Source organism: Pelodiscus sinensis, chromosome 4 (genome assembly GCF_049634645.1).
Source record: "Pelodiscus sinensis isolate JC-2024 chromosome 4, ASM4963464v1, whole genome shotgun sequence".
In the NCBI taxonomy this organism is placed as follows: Eukaryota; Metazoa; Chordata; order Testudines; family Trionychidae; genus Pelodiscus; species Pelodiscus sinensis.
Window position 1 is genome coordinate 102,489,111 of NC_134714.1, and position 21,265 is coordinate 102,510,375.

Genomic DNA, 21,265 nt, shown 5'->3' on the forward strand with positions numbered 1-21,265 from the left:
TATGGGTGCATGTGGAGTAGTGGGACAGGAGTGTGGGGCAGAGGGTTGGGGAATGTAGGGGCTGAGGTGCCAGAGGCAGGTTCTCCCCAGGAGACTTACCAGCCTGCCTACCTGCAGAGCTAAAGGCTTGCAGAGCTTAAAATGTTTCTGGCTGCTCAGCCATGTGCTTGAGTGAGTGAACAGGAGGGTTGTGCTTTGTGGCTATCTGTTATTCAAACAGATAGCTACCATTGACCAGTAGTCTGTCCAGAAACCGGCCAATGGGATTTGCAAAGGGTGGGAATAGCATTTGAATCTTCTCGCCTGCCCTCTGGCATGTGGGGCTGTGGGGCAAGCAGGGGAGTCTGCCTGGGGCTCCCTACTGCCTCCATGGCCTGGATCTGGTGGCTTGGCGGGCAGGATCCAGCCTGTGGGTTTGCCCCCACCCGTTCTAAGTCTTTATTCATGTTCTGCCTTCATAATTGACTAAAGCCAAAAAGTTCTTTGTGGATGTTTTCAAAGACAGTCCCAAGTTTTAAGGTAGCTAGGACATACATGGGAAGTGTTAGGAAGGGAGTAAGTCTTTAATAACCTTAACCAATTTATAACAATGGCTTTAAATGGCTACATTTTAAATGATGGCACCCTTAGCTCTGATGTTGTCATACTTCCCCATTCGCCAGCCCACATTCCCCAAGAAGCTGGATTTGTCAAGCTAGAAGGGTGAGCTAAAATGTGAATTGCAAGATCCACTGGAGAGTTGACTGTTACCTTGTTGAATTTCCCCCAAGAGGGGCTGGTGATTCACTTGTCATGAACCTCTCTTTGGAGGAATGTGTGTCAGTTTATTAACCTCCCCTGTTTGGTAGAATTATCCTATCACAATGATGGAATATCCTGACAGTTTACTCTCCTGGGATTTGTGAGCTGTTCCATGGCTGGAGAACGAGATTCTTCTACAGCTGCAAGATTATGAATGACTGTCAGCTACTCCCACCTGTTCACTCACCAGTGACTGCCAGGTTAATTATTACTTATTATTCAGGTTTCATCAACACTCCCCTATTTAGGTATCTGGAGCTATCTAACTGGAACTATAATCCAAAGCTAGGGTGCATGGGAGAAGAGAGATACACTCCTGCAATCTGGCTGGTGGACATGTGAAGCAAGAGTCATAAGATTATTTCTATGAAAACTTTTTACTAATTTTCAAAAGCATGTTTGTGCCCCAACCAAGCCTTCTTGTTTGTCAGCAAGCATAAGACTCCACAGATACAGATGCCTAGGGGGAAATGGGGATTGAATTTGTTTCATAATTTTTTTATAAATTCTCTGGAGGCAACAGGCATTTTAATATGCATAGAAGGAGCAGCACTAACCTTCATATCTTGAAAAGGGCTCAGCTAAACACAGACAAATGCTACCATTTGTTTCACACACTGAAACCAGGCCCTTCCCTGTGGCTGGATAAGGATTTGAAACTTAAACAGAAATTGGTTTCATCAACAGATGTCGGCCCAATAAAACATTACCTCATCCACCTTGTCTTTCTAAAATCCATTTCTAAGGGTATGTCTACACTACAGTGCTATTTTGAATTAACTTAATTCGAACTAGTTAATTCGAATTAAGTTAATTTGAAATAACGCATCTATACACAAAAACTATTTCGAAATAGCATTTTGCTATTTCGAAATAGCACGTCCACACTGAGTAGACCCTGAACTGAAGTTAAGGCTGGCCGGAACCAGTACCCGCAAGGCATCAGAACAGGACTTAGTGTGTGAGGCTGCTGCCTGAGGCTAACTGAGCTCCATGCTTAAAGGGACCCTACCCCCACCCCAGACAGACAGTTCTGAGGGTTCCCCGCTTGCTTGTCTACCTCGATGATGGACAGCAAAGCAGTCCTGTCTTGGAGTGCCCCGAGTGCCCACATTAGGGACACCACAGCACTCGGCCACATGGAGCCAGAGCTGCACCTGGGCACGCTGGTGTGTCTCGTGGGGTTGTTGCCATCAGCCCGGCTGCACTTGTGGCAGGCTGCCATCTAGGGGGTCCATTGGGGGACTGTCAGGATCCAGGAGGCCCTGAGGGACAGTGTCCACCCTGAGGAGCCCTCAGAGCCTATCCGGTCCTCCCCACCAGGGGCTCATGCCCCATTCCTCCCTCACGTCCTTCCACTTACCCGTATCTAACCCCCCCCCCCCCCCCCCCGATGTCAAATAAAAGACATTTTCAAAAATAGAAACTGGGGTTTTTGAAAAAAACTGAGGGGAGGGGGATGAACCTCTGGGGAGACTGGGAAAAGGAGGTGGGAGAGGGGAAGAGAGAGGGTGGAAATGGGGAGGGGGAAACTTGGGAGGAGGGAGCTGGAAGGGGGAAGCCAGGGGAAGAAGGGGAAGGGGGAAGCTCAGGGCGCAGGGTTGGGGGGGGTCTCGCCAGACCAACTTGACTTCATGCTAACCTGCTCCCGGGTTCGCATGTGGCCTTTGGTGATCAGGCTGACAGCTATCCTGCCATAGGCGGCTGTGTTCCTCCGTCTAGTGCAGAGATCATGGAAGTTGGGGGCATCCCCTCCAAACCTGAATAAGGTCCATGATCTCCACCCTGGACCAGGAAAGCGCCTGCCTTCTCCAGCCCCTGTCAGGCTCCTGGGAGCTGGCAGACTGCTCCTGGGGAGCGGTGGAGGGCTGGCTGCCAGTGGCTTGCTGGTTCATGATTTGGGGCCACTGGGTCAGGGGCCCCGGTGGCCACTGCTGGCTCTGGGCTGGCAGGCTTGGAGCTGGCACAGGCACTGTGGCCAGGGTCTACCCCTTTAATGGCTCGGGAGCTGGGGGAGAGGAGAATAAGTTTTCCTGGTTGTACCCAGAGTGGCCACCAGGGCTCCCTGGGAAGGGCTGTAGACCCCCTATTTTGAATTAAGTGTCTACACAGCACTTAATTCCAAATAGCTCATTTACTCCTCATAGAATGAGGTTTACCAAATTTGAAATAAGGGCTCCACTATTTCAAATATATTTCGAAATAGCGGTTTGCCTGTGTAGACGCTATTCAAGTTAATTCAAAATAACTGCTGTTATTTCAAATTAACTTTGTAGTGTAGACATACCCTAACAGATTTCATACTCCTGGCATGAATCCCCCCCGCTTTAGTAGTTTGTGGAAGTAGGTGGTTTATTGCTACACACAGTCACCATGCTTCTCCTAAATAGGCCAAAACTCTAGTGCCAATAGTATTGAGCGAGACAGTTAATGGAAGATGCTTTGCACACTGCAGACTAGTAGTAGAAAAGGGAAAGCTCCCTCATGGATGGGTGAAGATTAATCATTGGGTTCAGAACTGAAACCTAAAAGAATTGCTCTACTACTCTATTAATTCTCTTGCCACCAGTGTGGCTTGGGGTCCTAGCCAGGCTTGATCTAACCTCAGTGGAATGACTCCAGTTGACATTAACAGTGCTAAATCAGACTCCCCTAAAAGAAAATTTTGGGGGGTGCAGGGCAGACCAGGTAGTACCCTTTCTCCCTTGCTCCTCAGCTGGTGCAGCATACCTTCCATTAGTTACAATCATTGGCTACAATCAACTAGCTATCCAAAGGATATGCTGCAAACACACAATGCTGCCCATCTACGTGGGGGTGCTACACTGTGTGCATATGAATATTTTCATCGGTCAGCTCAAAAGTAGAAAGCCTCCTGTAAGCCGAAATAAGAGCACAGAGATAACAAGGTAGGCGTGGTCCTAAAGCCATCTAGTCACCCCATAATCACCAGATTTGCCACCTTCCCCAACTGGAATGTGGGGGGGAACTGACAGCACCCACATCCCCATCCAGGTCTCCGACCACTGGGCATCAGATTATATCAACCGGAATGGGTACTTCTCCATGGTCCTGCAAGCCATCGTGGACCACCAAGGCTGCTTCACCAACATCATCTTTGGGTGGCTGGGGAAGGTGCACAACGCCTGAATCTTAAGGAACTTCAGCATTTTCCAGAAGATGCACGCTGGCACTTTTTTCCCTGACTGTACCACAGGGTCGGGGACGTGAACGTGAACATGCCCACGTGCACAGTGGGGGATGCAGCCTACCCTATGCTCCCCTGGCTTATAAAGCCCTACACTGGACACCTGGACCAAAGCAAGGGAAGTTTCAATTGTAGGCTCAGCAGAGCCTGAGTTGTTGTGGAGGACGCCTTCAGCTGCCTCAAAGGGAGGTTCTACTGTCTCCTCACCTGGCTGGACCTCAGCGAGCAGACTGTCCCCCAAGTGCTGGCAGCCTGCTGTGTCCTGCACAATATATGTGAGAACAAGGGGGAGATGTTCCTGCCAGGGTAGGGGGCAGAAGCTGAGCAGCTTGCAAGGGTCTTTCGACAGCCATGCATGGCTACCGTCTGACAGGCCCACTAGGGGCTGTGCATATCCGGGAGGCCCAGAGGGAGTGTTTCAGCTAGGGCCAGCTATGAGACTCTCTCCCAGGCCTCTCCAAAGGGGCCTCTGCATTGTCCCTGTGTGACTCTCCTCCCATATCGTCCCTTCCACCTCTCCTTCCCCTTCCCTCCCCAGCAGATACAATAAATGAGGCTGTGTTTTGATCCAATACACTAGTTTTTTTTTATTTGGAGTAAATGAGACTGGGGAGAAGGGGCTCAGGGATGGGACTGGGATTGGTGCCTGCCTTGGGTGGTCCCACTGCCTCATGTGCAGAGTCCCTCGGTGGCCACAGGGGTGGGTTAGAGGGAAAAGCCAGAAGGACAGGGGGAGGGGAAGGGCAGGGGCTGGAGTTCAGGGGGGGCAGTGGCTGCTGGACCCAGGAAGTCAATGGTGGTGGCGTATGCTGTGCACATGCTCCAGGCCTGCTGCGACAGCTCCTGCCATGTGGTACAGCGCGGCTCCAGGTACAACCTCTGGGTCTGCTGCAGGGCATGTAGGCAGGCAATGTGCTCTGGCTCAGGGTCTTCCCAGGGTTGCTGGCATCTGTGGGTCTCACGGGGTCAGGAGGCTGGCGTGGGAGGTGTGGCTTGTGCCCCACTCTCAGCTGGGCCAGCTGTGGATAAAAGTGACAAGGGCAGTCATCCCAGGTGACACTGTGCTTGAAGCCCAGCCCTAATCCCTGAGCCAGCACCAAAAGGTCCCGGGTCAGATGATGGCAACGTGCTTTGAGCAAGGCCATATGTGGCTGGGACACTGGGCACTTTCCAGCAGTTGCACAGATGTCTCAGGGGAGCCTCATTACCCACACGGCCCAGGGACAAGCAGGTATAGGAAGGTGCCGGCCAGGCACAGAGCCTGTGGGTGGAAGTGGGGAGTGGGGCGGCTCGGCTTCCCTCTGTGCTGCACCCACCAGGTCTGGCAGTGGCAGTGTTGCACAAGGAGAGGACTTCTATCCCTGCCTGCTGGAGGAGAAGGGGAAGGGGGTTGTGGGAGGTGTGTGAGCGGCAGATGCTACTTGTCGAGGAGGGTGCTACTGGGATCCCCTCCTTTTTCTCCCCTAGCAGGCTTCCCAGGCAGTGACTCGGTGTCCTCCACCTTGACACTTTGCATGGGAGTGGATGCTGCCCCGAGAGTGTGGGCATGAGTCTATGCTGTGTGTCCCTGTCCCCAATCTCCTTAGTGGTGGCTTATGGTGGGAAGGGGGCCCACTACGGGGTCAGAAGTAACTTGGGTCTGTGCAGGAACCCTGCGAGCAGAAGGGAAAGTTTCCTTTGTGGCAGCCTCATTGCAACTGAGAGCTCCAGACTGGTGCTCTCCACGTGCACAGGCTACAGTGCAACACCCAGGCCGAAAAGGCTTGGCAAGGGGTGCACAGCCCCGCCACTGCAAATGTCTAGGGAAAATGATGGAACTCACCTCAGGGGCCTTTCCCGGTCTCGTCTGAGCCCTGGCGACATCCTGGGAGGGGGGTACCAGCTCCAGGGACAGGCTGACTCCTGGCTGGTGGGCATGGTGGTGTCAGTGCTGGCCTCCTCCTCCTCCTCTCTCTCTTCCACCTCCTTGTCATCCATGCCCATGGGCCTGCCCTCTGGGAGGCTGACGATGGGTGTCTCCAGCCCAGAGTCCATATTGGAGAGGTGGGGGAAGGGACTGACCCTTGTCCCAGGATGCAGTGGAGCTGTTCATAATAGGGGCATGACTGAGGTGCCGCCTCTGAGTGGAAGCACCGCTCCCTGGCCTTCGTGTACGCCTGTCTCAGCTCCTTGATTTTCATGCACACTGCTCCTGAGTGTGCATGTGTCCCTTCTGGCCCAGGCTGTTGGCCATATGGTCGTAGATGTCAGTATTACTGCACCTGGGGTGGAGATCCCGGATCTCAATGAGATCCGAGATCTCTGCACCAGAACAAGATGAGCCCTCCTCTTCCACACCCAGATAGGGGCTTGAGAGCTAACTGTATCTGTGCTAGCAGCTGTGGGGAGCTCAGAGGGCATGCTTGGGTCTGCCATGGGAGCAGGGAAGGCAGAGCAGGGTGCTGCTGTGTGGCACGGTGCTAGCAGGGCTCATGTTGTGCCATAGTTTCCTCTGTGGCTGCACCTTTAAGGAATGCCGGGGAAGGGAACTATAGAGTTCTGATCAGTGTAGACAGAGTGGTTGTGAGAAGCCTTGCGGGCCACTTATTTTGAAATACCCCCAGCTGCACTGTCTACACACACCCTATAACTATTTCAAAATAGGCAGTATTCCTTATGAAATTGGGGTTACTGATTTGGAATAAGAAGCCCGTTATTTCAAAATTATTTCAAAATAACGGTTTTGCTGTCTAGACGCTCACCTTGTGAGTTATTCCGAAATAACACTGCAACGTAGACATGCCCCAAGGTTCCACAGGACTACTCATTTTTATATTTACATCTGTGCATATTCCTGATCCCAAACACAATCATCATCATCATCCTCCTGTATGTCTTCCTTATGGCTACTTCTGGGTTATAGCCAGGAAGAACTTTTTACCTCCCTTCCCCTGTATGCTGAAAATCTCTTCAAACCTCTCTTTCATGGTTTTCCGAACTCTCTGATCAGAGTGAGGCAGCTACACCATGGGAATTTATCACCACTGTCCTCTGTCACCTCCAGTGGTTTCCCATCCATTTCCCAATATTCTACTCATGCTGAATTCCCACTGTGTGAATGCCAACTCCTCACGGCCTTCCCTCGCTTGAGGTGATGGTTTTACTTATGCAGCCATCTTGCCAAACCGCTTCTGAGCCTGAAACCTTATATCTTCTCAACCATAATAACTTTTTTGTCCACTTCATCTATGTAAATTATAAGAGGCTGTGGACTAAGGAGACTAAAGAGGCCAACAAACACAAAACACGATCTTAAATCTAAGTATGTATCTTCAAAGGGGATTATACAATGCTCACTGATTTTTCCTCATACATAGTATTGCTAAGGCTGCCCTGAGTCCAGCACTATATAAGATCCTTTGAGTTGGAATTGCAAAAGAATGAGTAGTAAAACATACTAGATATCATGACAGAGTGCATTGTTTCCCTGATAACAGATTATTCTGCTGAACAATCACACAAGATGGATGTCTGGTCCTGAAAACAACAACTGAGGATAAAAAGATTTTTTCTGGGTTTTTAACATCTCCAATTCCTCATTTATTACCATGAATAACTCAAATACATATGTATCTTTTATGGTAGAAACTGGGTTAAAGGTATCTCAACAGGCCTTTGAATAAAAGGAATGCAAACAAAGGCCACTGTACAAATAGAAAATTCAATTGATTCTAAGGCTTTACTTACTAGATTGCATTTTTCTTCTCCAATTCTGGTATTTATTCAGTGTAGAGGAGTGGAAACTGTTGGCTCTTTGCAATGCTTCAGAGAAATCGGAAAGAGACATTGTTAACAAGCTAAGCAAATAGAAGGTGTTATTACAAAACTAGACTTTGTATAAAACTAGTTTAAACATAGTAAAAGAGCCATAATGCCTTTACAAAAGACTGCAATTGTTTTATTTTGAAAGAAGCAGAGGACATGTTCCCCCTCTTCTCTGAAGCCCTGCTGTTTCTGCCCTCCAAATTACCTCCACCCTTCTTGTGCTTCCTGCTGCTGTTTTGGTGAAGTAAAATCCTACCGGAGGCACAGACCTAGCTGAAAATTAAACTGAGGGGCAGTTACTGTCTGACCTTTTCCTCCTCCTCTCCCATGAGGACTGACTTATTTTACTGCAGGGGTGGGGAACCCAAGACCTGGGGACAGATGTGGCCCCTGCCTTGCCTGGCCCTGGCCCCTGAGACTCAGGGCTCTTCCCCAGCATTGGGGAGCCCATATTGGTGCTCCTGGCCCCCCACCATCTCCCCACAGGACCACACAAGCTGTACTAGTCTGGGTCCCCCAAGCTCTGGTGTGCAAGGGGAATGTGGGGGTGTCTTTGTGCTTTCATCAGGGGCCATGTCAGGAAAATAAAAAAAAAACCCTCACTTTCTCACTTGTGTGAGCCCAGCTCCCACCCTCTGATTTTTCTGCAGGTCAGTGGCTCTCAATCCAAAAAAGTTTCCACATCCCTGTTCTATGGACTCATGCAGTATGTCAAATGTGGCTCTATCACAGTGTGCTAATGCTGTACCACTGAGAAAATAATTCTAACTATTATAAGGTAAATGGCAGTTGCTATATGACTCCCTCCCCATCCTGGTAAATTCATCAGGTATGATTAACAATCAGTTGCTCTGAGCAGCTGGAGTGAACGCAGCTGCTTTTAAAAAAATGCAGATTTTGCCAATAGAGGGCAATACTCACCAGCAAATGTTAATCACAAAGCTGAGCCTTAAAATTATTTTATTTGCATTCTCCCTCACATGTTATAGTTCACTTTTCCAAAATTGTTTACATCACAAAAGCCCATTTGTATTGCATAGGTCAGGTCTAGTGTGTCACTGTTCTTACGCTCATAAGCTTGTATATGAAACACCCAACACCCAGGCTGCATCTATACTGCACCCTTCTTTCGCAAAAGCTTATGCAAATGAAGCGCAGAGTAGAATATCTCTATGTTTCATTTGCATAATTAATTAGAGGCTGTTTTTGTGCAAGAGGCTTTTGCGCGAAAAGGAGCTGTGTAGACGGCTCCTTTTCACACAAAACTCCCTCTTGTGCAAGAGCTGTTCTTCCTGAAAAAATGAGGAAGAACGGCTCTTGCACAAGAGGTGTTTTTTGTGCAAAAAGGAGCCGTCTACACAGCTCTTTTTTGTGCAAAAGCCTCTTGCACAAAAACGGCCGCTAAATAATTATGCAAATGAAGCACCACAATATTCTACTCCGCGCTTCATTTGCATAAGCTTTTGTGGAAGAAGAGTGCAGTATAGACGTAGCCCCGGAGTCCAAACAATGCTTATTTTTAAAAGACATTTCACCTTTGAATAGTGACACACAAAATGCAGTAAAACCCTGGCCATACCACTTTCTTCTGTCAAGGCCCACAAAGGGTTCTCCAAGGCCTCAGAATGTTATGATGAAAACACACAATGCAATACAGCTTCTTCAGAGACATTTTAAAAGAGCTATTCAACAAATTCCAGTTCTGAATTCCTCCTCTGAACTCCAGACAGAGCCACCTATCTCGAGCTATACAACTCTGAATCACCTCCACTCTGGTTACAACTTTTCCCTCATTGTATTATTAATGGAGGAAAAACATTTGGTAAGTCACAAATCTAGCAATAAATTAAATTAAGCAGCCTCAGAGCTCCCTGAGAGGACTCTGATTCAGCCCTGCTATGCCTAGGCCACGCAGCTTGTATTGTATGGGCCTCTAACAGTATCCCAACCTCATGTCTCAAGGAAAGATTTTATCTCCATTTGAGCTAAGTATGGGGACAGAACTGCTTTACCTTGATACCAAGGCATTGTTGTCTGTTTCAGTAGCATCCTCTAGAGTAGATAATGTCACTGCTTTTTAATATTGCCAACCCTTCAAGATTGTCCTGAAGTCTCCAGATATTAAAAGATAATTATTTAATTAAAGAGGTCACATGTGATGAAACGTCAAGGACACAAACCAAAACTGGCTACCCTAATTGTGCCAACTCTCATGACACTATCCAGAAACCAAGAACAGAATTAAGAATTCTGTGATGCCCTGAACTGAACAGCTCCATTGCACGGCCTATCTTAATGCTGCTGGATCGTTGGGGTTTTGTTATTTGATTGAAACAATGTCTAAAGAGGAGTCTGTTGGATCCTGTTGCAGTATCCAGAGGCAGAGATGCATCACAAGAAATCCTCCATAGAACTGAAGATTACAGGCAGTCCCCGGGTTACGTACAAGATAGGGACTGTAGGTTTGTTCAGCCGCTGCTGAAACTGACCGCCAGTTCTGACTTACATACAGATTCAACTTAAGAACCCCAAGTCAGCTGCTGCTGAAACTGATCAGCGGCTGATTCCAGGAAGCCCGGGGCAGAGCAACAGCGCTGGTCAGTTTCAGCAGCGGCTGACTTGGGGACGCCTGGGGCAGAGCAGCTGGGGTGCTGCTGGGTTGCTCCAGTAGCACCGCTCCTCGGCGCTACTGGACCAACCCAGCAGCACCCCAGCTGCTCTGCCCCAGGCGTCCTGATTCAGCCGCTGCTGAAACTGACCAGCAGCGGCTGAATCAGGACCTGGGGCAGAGCAGCTGGGGTGCTGCTGGGTTGGTCCAGTAGTGCCCAGAGCGGTGCTGCGGGACCAACCGGCAGCGCCCCAGCTGCTCTGCCCCAGGGTCCACAACAAAAGCCTGGTCTGCTGGGGGGGGGGGGCACACTAGCTGCGCCCCCCCCTCCCCCAACAGACCAGGGACACAGGGAGCAAAGCCGCAGTGGCGGGGTGCCGCGCCTCTGAGGCTTTGCTCTGGCGCGGGACCTGCCGCCGCTGCGGCTTTGCTCGCAGTGCCCCTGGTCTGCTGGGGATGGTCCCCAGCAGACCAGGGGCACCGGGAGCAGCTTTTCTCGCCCCGGAGGTCGAGGTGGCTGATCGCTGCCTGCGAGCTCCGGGGCGAGAAAGCCCCGTTCGTAAGTGCGGATCTGACGTAAGTCGGATCCGCGTAAGTCGGGGACTGCCTGTATAGACTTACTGCATCACTGATAATACCAACAAGATCCTATTTTCTTTGACAACACCCTTATATAGCAAATTTGCTAAGTAGCTGGAGCATGACTGGTTTTGACTAATTTATTTACAGCATATTTTCTTACCATCAGCAGCTTTGGACTTTTCACGGCGCTCCTCTTCTTTCATGGAACTCGGGGTCTGCGACGCATGCTTACTTAGGAGCTTTGTGTAGGATACAGGTTCAGGCAGCCAGAACTGTCCCTCTCTAATTTCAGAATTGGATGAGTCACCATAAAAATCAGATTCCAACTCTGAACTAAAAACATAAATGAGAAAGTCGAACGTTTTAGAAAACATGTGCAATGGATTTAATTCTAATGTGTCCCCTTTACTGTCAGGGTTTATTGAATTAAATTAGGTACAACTGCCTCCATCCCCACAGGTGATTTGGGCGATAGGAATGTCATTTGCTGACAGTGCTATGTGCCTAAAATTGCAATAGTCTCAACAGTTTTATAATTCTGATTAAGACCATGCTGGCCATAGACCAGGGGCCTCAAACTCACAGCCCACAGGCCATCTGCAGCCTGAGGAGTACCACAAACCAGCCCGCATGTGGCTGCTGGCACGGGTCCATCCCCTTCCCCAAATCCAACCCCTGCGCCGCCCTCTTCCCTCCCCATTGCACCCCTTCCCTCAAGCCCTCCCTGTTGAGGGACAAAGCTTCAAAGATTACCAGGGGGCCTGGCACAGGGTGCCAGCAGGGGTTGCCCCCCCCCATAACCACAGTAGCAGGAGCAGAGTACAGGGGACCACCCCATCCATACGACAGCTGAGACAGCTGCCGCAGGGCCTGGGACAGCCATGCTGAATTGTCCTACAGATGGGCCAGTGCTGCACACACCAAAGGTTAACCTGTAGGGGAACACTTCAATCTTCCTGGACACACAATTGCAGATCTAAAAGTAGCCATCCTGCAGCAAAAAAACTTCAGGACCAGACTTCAAAGAGAAACTGCTGAGCTACAGTTCATCTTTAAGTTTGACACAATCAACTCTGGATTAAACAAAGACTGTGAATGGCTTGCTAACTACAAAAGCAGCTTCTGCTCTCTTGGAATTCACACCTCCAGATCAGCTGCTAGAAGTGGGCCTCATCCTCCTTGATTGGATCCACCTCGTCATCTCCAGCCTGATCCTGGCCTGCATATTTATTCCTGCCTCTGGAAATTTCCACTACATGCATCTGACGAAGTGGGTCTTTGCCCACGAAAGCTTATGCTCCTACACTTCAGTTGGTCTATAAGGTGCCACAGGACTCCTCGTCGCTTTTGCAGATTCAGACTAACACTGCTACCCCTCTCATAACTAATAGTCTAGTAGCACCTTAAAGACTAGCAAAACACATAGATGGAATCATGAGCTTTCGTGGGCAAAACCCACTTCTTAAGGTGTGACTAGACTATTTATTGTTTTTTTTTAAAATGGTCAGGTTTGAAGTGAAAGTAAATGAGTGTGCAGCTCTCCCAAGAGCTGGCTTAGCTGCAGTAAAAGCCAGCAGGGAGCAACCTAAAGAACTAGCAGCAACCTGGGTTGCAATAGGACAGTACCTGTAAGAAATGTCAAATTACTTTCACCTCAGAGTACGTTTCTTACTCACCATTACTCCACATGAAGCCCAACTGACTTGGCTGGTAATGTAAAATACTAGGCAACAGAGTTAGGGCATCAGAATCTTACCATACAACACTAACACAAAAATAAATCTAAAACAATCACTGAAACGCCAGTACCAGCCACCTGGAAGTCTTCTTGTAAACAGCTTTTAAAACACTGACACTTTACAAAGGAACTGTGTCTTTTGGTGGGAGAGGGTGTAGCTAAATTGGGTGATCTACCAATTCTGATCCAGGAACAGGCTCAGACAATCTGAAATGAGTACTTGCACTATAGGTTGTTGAAATAAATCAAAGCTTTTCAATGGAGGAAAAAAACAATTTTCATTTTTATTTTATTTTTAAAGAATACTGTAAACAAACAACATTGCCAATTTTTCAGCCAGCTCAAAAATAATTTAATTTTGCATGGCCTGAGCACTCGAGATCATTAGCTCATGTCATTTCAGTAGGATTGTGACTGCTCCTCCATCCTCCTTGAGGAAAAGTTCTGCAATCTGAGACTCTGTCTTAGATTTTCTATAAAGAGAAAATATCAGGATGTGTATGGCAGGTTAGACTTCCTCCTACCTATTTTTTAGTCCCCAAACAGCTTCTCATAAAATACCTCATCTAGTTTGCGTGGGTATTCTTTTCCACCACTGTATAGGCTCTGGAGTGGAGTCTCATATCAGTGGTACCATAGACCCCTCAGCTCCTGAGCCATGGATAGAACGGATCTCTTGCGGTTCTTACTCTACAAGCCTGCCCCTCCTTCTGGGAGGTTTAAGGATCCCACCCTGCAAAGATGTGCATCTATCAAGGCTGCTCCCCACTCCGGCATTGCGAGTGCAGAAGTTGGGAACCCACAAGAGACCTTAAATACTTTGCCTCTATAGGCTTCTGTTTACAAAAACTCCCCAACATGTCAGATTCCCTGGCCTTGGGAAGTAGCTGCCACTACCAAGTAAACCCAAAAAAAAAAAACCTCCAAATTGTTTCTTCTTAGGCTTAGGAAGGAAGAACTTGCACTTCTTCCAGAAGGGTATCCCTAGGCTTTTTTACCACAAGAGAGCTTGAAAAAAAGAAAAACAGAAAACAAATTGCAATCTCTGATAGCTGATCTCTTAGTGTTAGGCATGCATACACAGACCTCCTGCTACCTTCCAGGACACAAGAATCAAATCATAACCTTAAAGAACATGATTTTATTAACAAAATAAAAAGATATCCCTGATAAAGCATACTTGGTTGCTACGTGTTACAGAGCAAGTAAGAAAGAACAGATTAACACACAGAGAAAAATGTTATCTCTGGGTGCAACTTAGATATAGTGACTGTGAAGCACATGGGTTTAACACAGAGAAGTTTAACCAAACAACAAAACAAAGAGAAATAACCTGATAATGACTAAATATACATTTTTCTATTTACTCACAATCCATACTGATCCGTACTTCCAGGTCTAGTCCATTTCCATGCCCAATATATCTTATAGACATGGTAGTTCTGCCTGGTTCAATTCATCAGGCTTTCACAGCTCCTAGCTTAAAACTCATGCAAAAGAAACAGCAGGCAGGTATATCTTCCCATTTAAATTTCAACAGATTCTGCCACTGGCTTTTCTGGCTCCCTGTCAGCATCCCCTAGTTACATGCGTTTAACCCTTTAGTCACTGAATGCTGGCCAGCACTTCTGCTATCCATCACAGCATCTGATTAACTCTGTTCACTATGAGTAGTCCATCTGAAACCACATACATAAGTCATTAGGATGCAGACTGATAATGTTTATACACGTGTTTTGGAAAAGTATTACTTGTTTATTGCTGTATTGGCCTGTGGATGCTAGCCCTATCACACCCAAGAGAAAGTGAGCATAGGTATCTAATCACATTTGGTGGAGTTCCCTGCTCAGATTCAAACACCCAGAGGAACTCATCTAGAACCTCCTTGTCCCTTGTCACCAGCTTGCGCTTTTTAGGGCTCTGTAGTATGAACACTACAGCTTCTGAATTTCAGTAAGCTAGAGACAAACACAACTTCTGCAAGTGATCATCCATGTTTTAGTGATGAGGAATAATGATCACAGGGACGTTGGTAATTCTGGTGGGGAGTCCAGATTTACAGCGTAACTCTAAGTTTCAGCAGATGAATTCTAACACCTGCTCCCATGCTGATAAGAGCAATGATGCTTAACTCTAATAGGGTATATCTACACTACAGCACTATTTCAAATTAACAATCTGAAATAGTTAATTCGAATTAAGCAAATTCAAAATAATGCATCTATACACAAAAACTATTTCGAAATAGCGTTTTGCTATTTTGAAATAGCACGTCCACACTGAGTGGACCCTGAACCGAAATTAAGGCTAGCCGGAACCAGTGCCGGCAGGGCATCAGGTTAGGACTTAGTGTGTGGGGCTGCTGCCTGAGGCTAACTGAGCTCCGTGCTTAAAGGGATCCTGCTCCCACCCCGGACAGGCAGTTCTCAGGGTTCCCCGCTTGCTTGTCTACCTCGATGAGGGACAGCAAAGCAGTCCTGTCTTGAAGTGCCCTGAGTGCCCGCACTTGGGACACCACAGCACTGCTGCCCTTGGACACACCGGTGTGTCTCGTGGGGTCGTTGCCATCAGCCGGCTGTACTTGCTGCAGGCTTCCATCCGGGGGGTCTATTGGAGGGCTGTCAGGATCCAGGAGGCCCTGACAGACAGCGTCCACCCCGAAGAGCCCTCAGAGCCTCCCTGGTCCTCTCCACCAGGGGGCTCGTGCTCCATTCCTCCCTCACGTCCTTCCACTTACCCCTCCGTAGCCCCCCTTCCTGATGTCAAGTAAAAGACACGCATGTTCAAAAACAGAAACTGGGTTTATTGAACAAAACGGGGGGGGGGATGAACCTCTGGGGAGACTGGGAAAATGAGGTTGGGAGAGGGGAAGAGAGGGGGTGGAAGAGGGGAGGGGGAAACCTGGGAGGGGGGAGCTGGAAGGGGGAAGCAAGGGGAAGGGGAAGCGGAAGGGGAAGGGGAAGGGGAAGGAGAAGGGGAAGCTCAGGGTCTCACCGGACCAACCTGACTTTCATGCAAACCTGCTCTCGGGTTTGCATGTGGCCTTTGGTGGCCAGGCTGGCAGCTATCCTGCCATAGACGGCCATGTTCCTCTGTCTAGTGCACAGATCACGGAAATTGGGGGCATCCCCTCCAAACCTGAATAAGGTCCATGATCTCCACCCTGGACCAGGAAAGCGCCCACCTTCTCCAGCCCCTGTCAGGCTCCTGAGAGCTGGCAGACTGCTCCTGGGGAGCGGTGGAGGGCTGGTTGCCAGTGGCTTGCTGGCTCATGTTTTGGGGCCACTGGGTCAGGGGCCCCGGTGGCCACTGCTGGCTTTGGGCTGGCAGGCTTGGAGCTGGCACAGGCACTGTGGCCAGGGTCTACCCCTTTAATGGCTCTGGAGCTGGGGGAGAGGAGAATAAGTTTTCCTGGTTGTGCCCAGAGTGGCCACCCGGGCTCCCTGGGAAGGGCTGGAGGTCCTCTATTTCGAATTAAGTGTCTACACAGCATTTAATTTGAAATAGCTATTTCGAATTTGGTGTTACTCCTCGTAGAATGAGGTTTACCAAATTCGAAATAAGGGCTCCACTATTTCAAATTTATAGCGATTTGCCTGTGTAGATGCTATTCAAGTTAATTCGAAATAACTGCTGTTATTTCAAATTAACTTTGTAGTGTAGACATACCCTATATATGGAAACACTGAAGAATAACAGCCAAGGAAGTCCTCTTATAACAGGCATCAAATTTGATTTCTAGTAAACGAACAAAGCCTGAAACTATTTTTATTAAACCCTGTTTAAGTCTTTGATAATCAGGATTATTATTGGAGATTGATAAACCATTGTGATTGGGCACTGTTCCATAAGAAAAAAAAAGGGAAATGCCACTCACTTTGATGGAGGTCTTTTGTTTTAAAGGACAATCCCCCATCCCACAAAGTATTTATTTTCTTTGGCTGCAAAGACTATAAATACCATTGTATGAAGTTTGTCCTCTAATCTTCACTCATTAGGTAGTCATTCATAAAGCTACAGTTTGAACCTCTATAGTTTGGCACACTCTAGTCCAGCAACATCCAATTTTAGTTAGCTGGAATGTCCACTTATCACGGGTATGGCCAAGTTTCCCGTGGTCCTGTAAAGTTTGTTTACAGCCACCAGCCCTGGATCTGAGTGTTCTGAGCTGTTATTTAACTTGAATTTACCCATAAATGTCTTCTAAAGGAGTAGACAGTAAGCAAGGGAAGTGTTGGCTGCTAGACAAATATTGACTTTCCATGGTCCAGCAAATTCTCTAGTTCAACACTGGTCAGGTTGTGAGGGTGCTGGACAAAAGAGGTTCAACACGTAGTACTAAGCAGCAAAGCCTTTTTAACGCACGTAATATTTTATTTAGTTTGTCATTTGCACCTTCCCACTGAGAATCCCATGAACAGAATGCACTGTTAAATCACGGAATGTCATTTGTCACTTGCTATTTCATTTTGTTCCCTTTTTAGACCAGTGACGTACTTACTCACTGAAGTACCCTCTCTAGCATGTCAGACAACTGATTACAGTTTTAATGTAACACCAGGAAAGCAATATCAGCAGAGATAGTGCAAGCTATTTTGCTGACAGATGTAACACCAGCCTAGGCTGGGTTTCCTGCTGGGACTAAACCAAAGAGATCTACATTTTAAAGCACAAGTTTCTATTGCTTGAGCAAAAGGACCAGATACAAAAGATCACAGGCTGGAACAGATTCAAATACCTGTATGTGGTCCAGCCACACAGAGGACTAACAGCCACACTGTATTAGTGTATGCAGTGTTATAGCCATGTCAGTCCCAGAATAGTAGAGCACATACACAGTTGCAAAAGAGCTTGTGTCTCTCACCAACAGAAGTTGGTCCAATACAAAAAACCCACATTACATCACCCACCTTGTTCCTCACACTGTATTATTGTTGGTTCCAAACATATTACACAGTAAGCCTCCATTTTACAAAATGTTCTAGCCAATAGGTAGGAAAATATGAATCTCTCCCTCCACTCAGCTGTGTTTTCCCTTGTGACAGTAATAGATGAATCCTGAAATGAATTTTTTCCCTCTGGTCTGAAATACACATTATTGGATATTTCCAAACATGTGATACACTGCAGAGGGTTATGCAAGACATTTGTAGGACAAATTTTTCTGAGACTACATTATCTAATTTTAGCAAACTCCAAAAGATAGTTAATGGATATTTTAAAGAAATTCTAAAATGTTAATAAAGTTCCTTATTAATCAAAGATTTTTGCATTTCCAACAGATTAAGTAGGCAGAATTGGTCTCACTGAAAAATCCAGACTTAGCCTTTCTTGTATAGGTGTAAGCTGACTCTTACCAAGGAGGAAGTGTTGAGCACAGAAGCTTAAGTCTAATGTTCTCAATTTTGATGTAAGACTTGGGGTCTCTTATACAAGTATCAAAGTATGATCGGATTTATAATTCCATAAGGACAGAAAGTCCCATCATACAACCAGAAGAACTACTGAGGCGGGGAAGCCTCTCTCTGAGAGATAAGAGTCATGTCATGTGACCTTTTTGCCATGACTGTACTCCCACTGTTCTAACTCCTGTACAGTCACTTTTGGAAAACGATAGCTGAACTGGATTAGATCAGGGATCATGTGATTGAGGCCCTTGTGTGGGATGTGAATGTCTGAAAATGTCCTGTTAAGCAAGTCATATGTCTAGCCAGTGATTAACAGTCAGTTCTGAAGAAACTCCAGGCACTGTATTTTGTAGTTAAATTGTTCCTGGGAGAAACAGACCCAGCTTTGTGAGTGTGGTGGGGAGAAGGTGGTTGTAGGTTATATACCTGCTTCCATCACTGGTTACCATGACTCGAACGGCCAGAAGGTCATGTTCGGTCATTTCTTCCTCTGGGATGATTCTCACAGAAGTCCAGTTAGAGGAAAGGGCTGAGCACCTGCTCTCAAAATTGTGCTCAGGGGCATTCTTAGGCTTCTTAGGAGAGGTGGGTTCATCTGCTATCCTGAAGTAGTAGTCTGAAAAAACCAAAGGACATGAAAACATACTTGATGACATCACAGGCATCGAAGAGCGATGGATTCAGTGGAGGGAATTCAGATCCAAACTACTTGTGGGCATCTATTCATTGGCTTCTGAAAATAATTAATATTACATTGCTTAAAACACTGCATCAGTCTTCATAGCATAGCAATAAATTCTATGACCTTTTCCAGTCCCCTGGGCCTCCCAAGGGGTCACAGTCATTCCCCAGACGGGAATTAGTTTGGGACAGACAAGTGAGCATGAGTGGCATTTAGTACTGGGCTGGGGAATGAGGAGTGCCCAAACTAGAGTGTGGAAATATGGGCATAAAAGATGGTTGCTACTGATGGCTGGAGAGGTATGTATGAAAGAGGCAGTAAAAGGGTCCAACACTGGGATGGGAGCCTGGTGGGGGACTGGGAGCAGCATTACTCCCCTTGCCTGTAGCCTGGAGAAATTTGCACTGTTTCTTCCCACAACTTGTGTGGTCTCTTTAAAGTAGCTTGAAGAAAAAGGATGGATCAGGCCAAGACCTGCTAGATGTGTTCCCTTGAGCTGATGAGGGGGCCCCCACATACAGACAATGCATCTGTCTCTAGGGGAACCCAAGCCCTTTATCTGCAAGTATTTTGTATAGTTTTTGGTGAACTAGGAGTGCTGGGCAGCGCAAAAATAGGTCCAGTCTTTTCAGAGCACTATTTTTTTCTTGTAGTCCTAAGTATGGGAATGAGAAACCTCTATTGGCAATCAACTGTCAAGATCACTGGGTTCCCAATCCATACAGAAGAAACGAAGACTCAGAAATCAGTGCTCTTGCCTTTATGGGTGAGATTTTTCAGAAGCGCCTAAAAGATTTGGGTGGCCATCACCTACCCAACGCCCTTAAGAGTTGAATCAAACAGCTACAACTCAGCTTACAAAAACACAATGAAGGTTTACCAGCAACATCTAGGTACACAACCATTACCAGGATGACTGGAGATAAAGAAAACACAAACAGAAATAACTATTTTTGCTTGTCTGCCAGCCCCCCCCAAAACTCTCTCTTGCGACATTCTACTTGCCCGCTCTGCACGAGACTCACCCATACACTAGTCTGATTCTCCTCTCAATTATACCAGCTTCCACTTAACTTAAACTTACCCCTGCTTTACTCCAGTCTGAATGAAAGGAGAATGTCTAGATGAGGAACTGTTCTCTCAGGTATGAAATAAATCCATTTTAAGTGGCATCAGTACAGCTTTCCACACACGACTGGAACTCATCCATCACCCCTACAGATTACAACTAATAGCGGTTACTCGAACAAAAATTACTTGCACTATTTGGTCATGGAAGACAATTGGCCGAGAGCACAAGTACTACAGAAATATTATAATACAGCTCAAGTGTTTGCCTGTAGGGCAGTTCTGAGCAACTGTTTCATGCCTATAATGATCATCTCACATTGCAACCTTACACATCTTGTAGACTGTATACAAAGGCACTCAGAAAAGCTCTCCAGCCATGGCTGAGAATGTATACTGCAGTATCATATACGCATATTCTAATCTAACCAGTTGCCTAACCTGGCAACCTGAGTGGTGTTTGTTCTTCCATCCTGCTCCCCATTCATTACACAGAAACACAGGGTACAAACACAAACAGACTGTGGTGTCTTTATTTTCTGTTCTTCAGAAGGGTAGCCAAGTTAGTCTGCAACAGGAAAAACTTAAACAACAAATAGACTAGTAGCACCTTAAAGACTAACAAAAATCTACAACCTATCCTGGAAAACGACCCCTCACACTCAGAGTGCTGCAGGAGCATGAAGACCAGCCCGACTGGGGGACATCCTCATGCAGGCCCTAGTGCTCCTCACGCACCACATTCCCTTCCATCCTCCTATGCAAATCATGCTGCTTCTGGCAGTGGGAGACCTGTACCGACGGGTGGGACCGTATCGACATGCAGCGGTGGGACGACCAGCAGTGGCTCCATAACTTCCGCATGCAGAAGGACACTTTCCTGGAGCTCTGTGAGTGGCTCACTCCTGCCTTCAGGAGACAGGACACCTGCATAAGACCTGCCATCTCCCTCGAGAAGCACATCGCCATCACACTTTGGAAGCTTGCCACGCTGGAGAGCTACTACTCGGTGGGGAACCAGTTTCAGCATGGGAAGATGGATGGTTGGGGCTGTGCTAATGAAGGTTTGAGTCTTTTACTAGTAAGGTGGACCCCATTGTCACTGGCTTTGTTGCCATGGACTTCCCCAACTGCAGGGGGTAGCATCGACAGCACCCACATCCCCATCCTGGTCCCCAACCACTGTGCCTCCAACTATATAAATAGAAAGGGGTACTTTTCCGTTGTGCTGCAGGCCCCCATGGACCACGAGGACTGGGTCACAGGCTTTTACGTCAGGTGGTCAGGGAAGACACATGACGCATCTTCGAGCGTCTTCCACAAGATGCACGCTGGCACTTCCCACTCTTCCACCCCCTCCACCCCC

The 21,265-nt window shown here is 47.4% G+C and overlaps 1 protein-coding gene across 13 annotated transcripts in view; it reads right to left on the minus strand.

Moving 5' to 3' along the window:
* The window catches only part of MICAL2 (microtubule associated monooxygenase, calponin and LIM domain containing 2), a 243,117-nt gene that overhangs the window by 44,901 nt on the left and 176,951 nt on the right, over window positions 1-21,265 (minus strand). For 12 of the 13 annotated variants that reach the window (XR_012903606.1, XM_075927882.1, XM_075927881.1 and 9 more), the window contains 3 exons: window positions 18,576-18,765; window positions 11,164-11,336; window positions 7,736-7,810 (listed from right to left, as the gene is read on the minus strand). Coding sequence is in view for 11 of the 13 variants with exons in the window: in XM_075927882.1 (XP_075783997.1) it covers window positions 7,736-7,810; window positions 11,164-11,336; window positions 18,576-18,765 (438 nt within the window). In the remaining 2 variants the exon portion in view is untranslated. Of the gene's footprint in view, window positions 1-7,735; window positions 7,811-11,163; window positions 11,337-18,575; window positions 18,766-21,265 lie in introns of those variants that run through there. The other variant, XM_075927888.1, reaches the window with a different exon arrangement.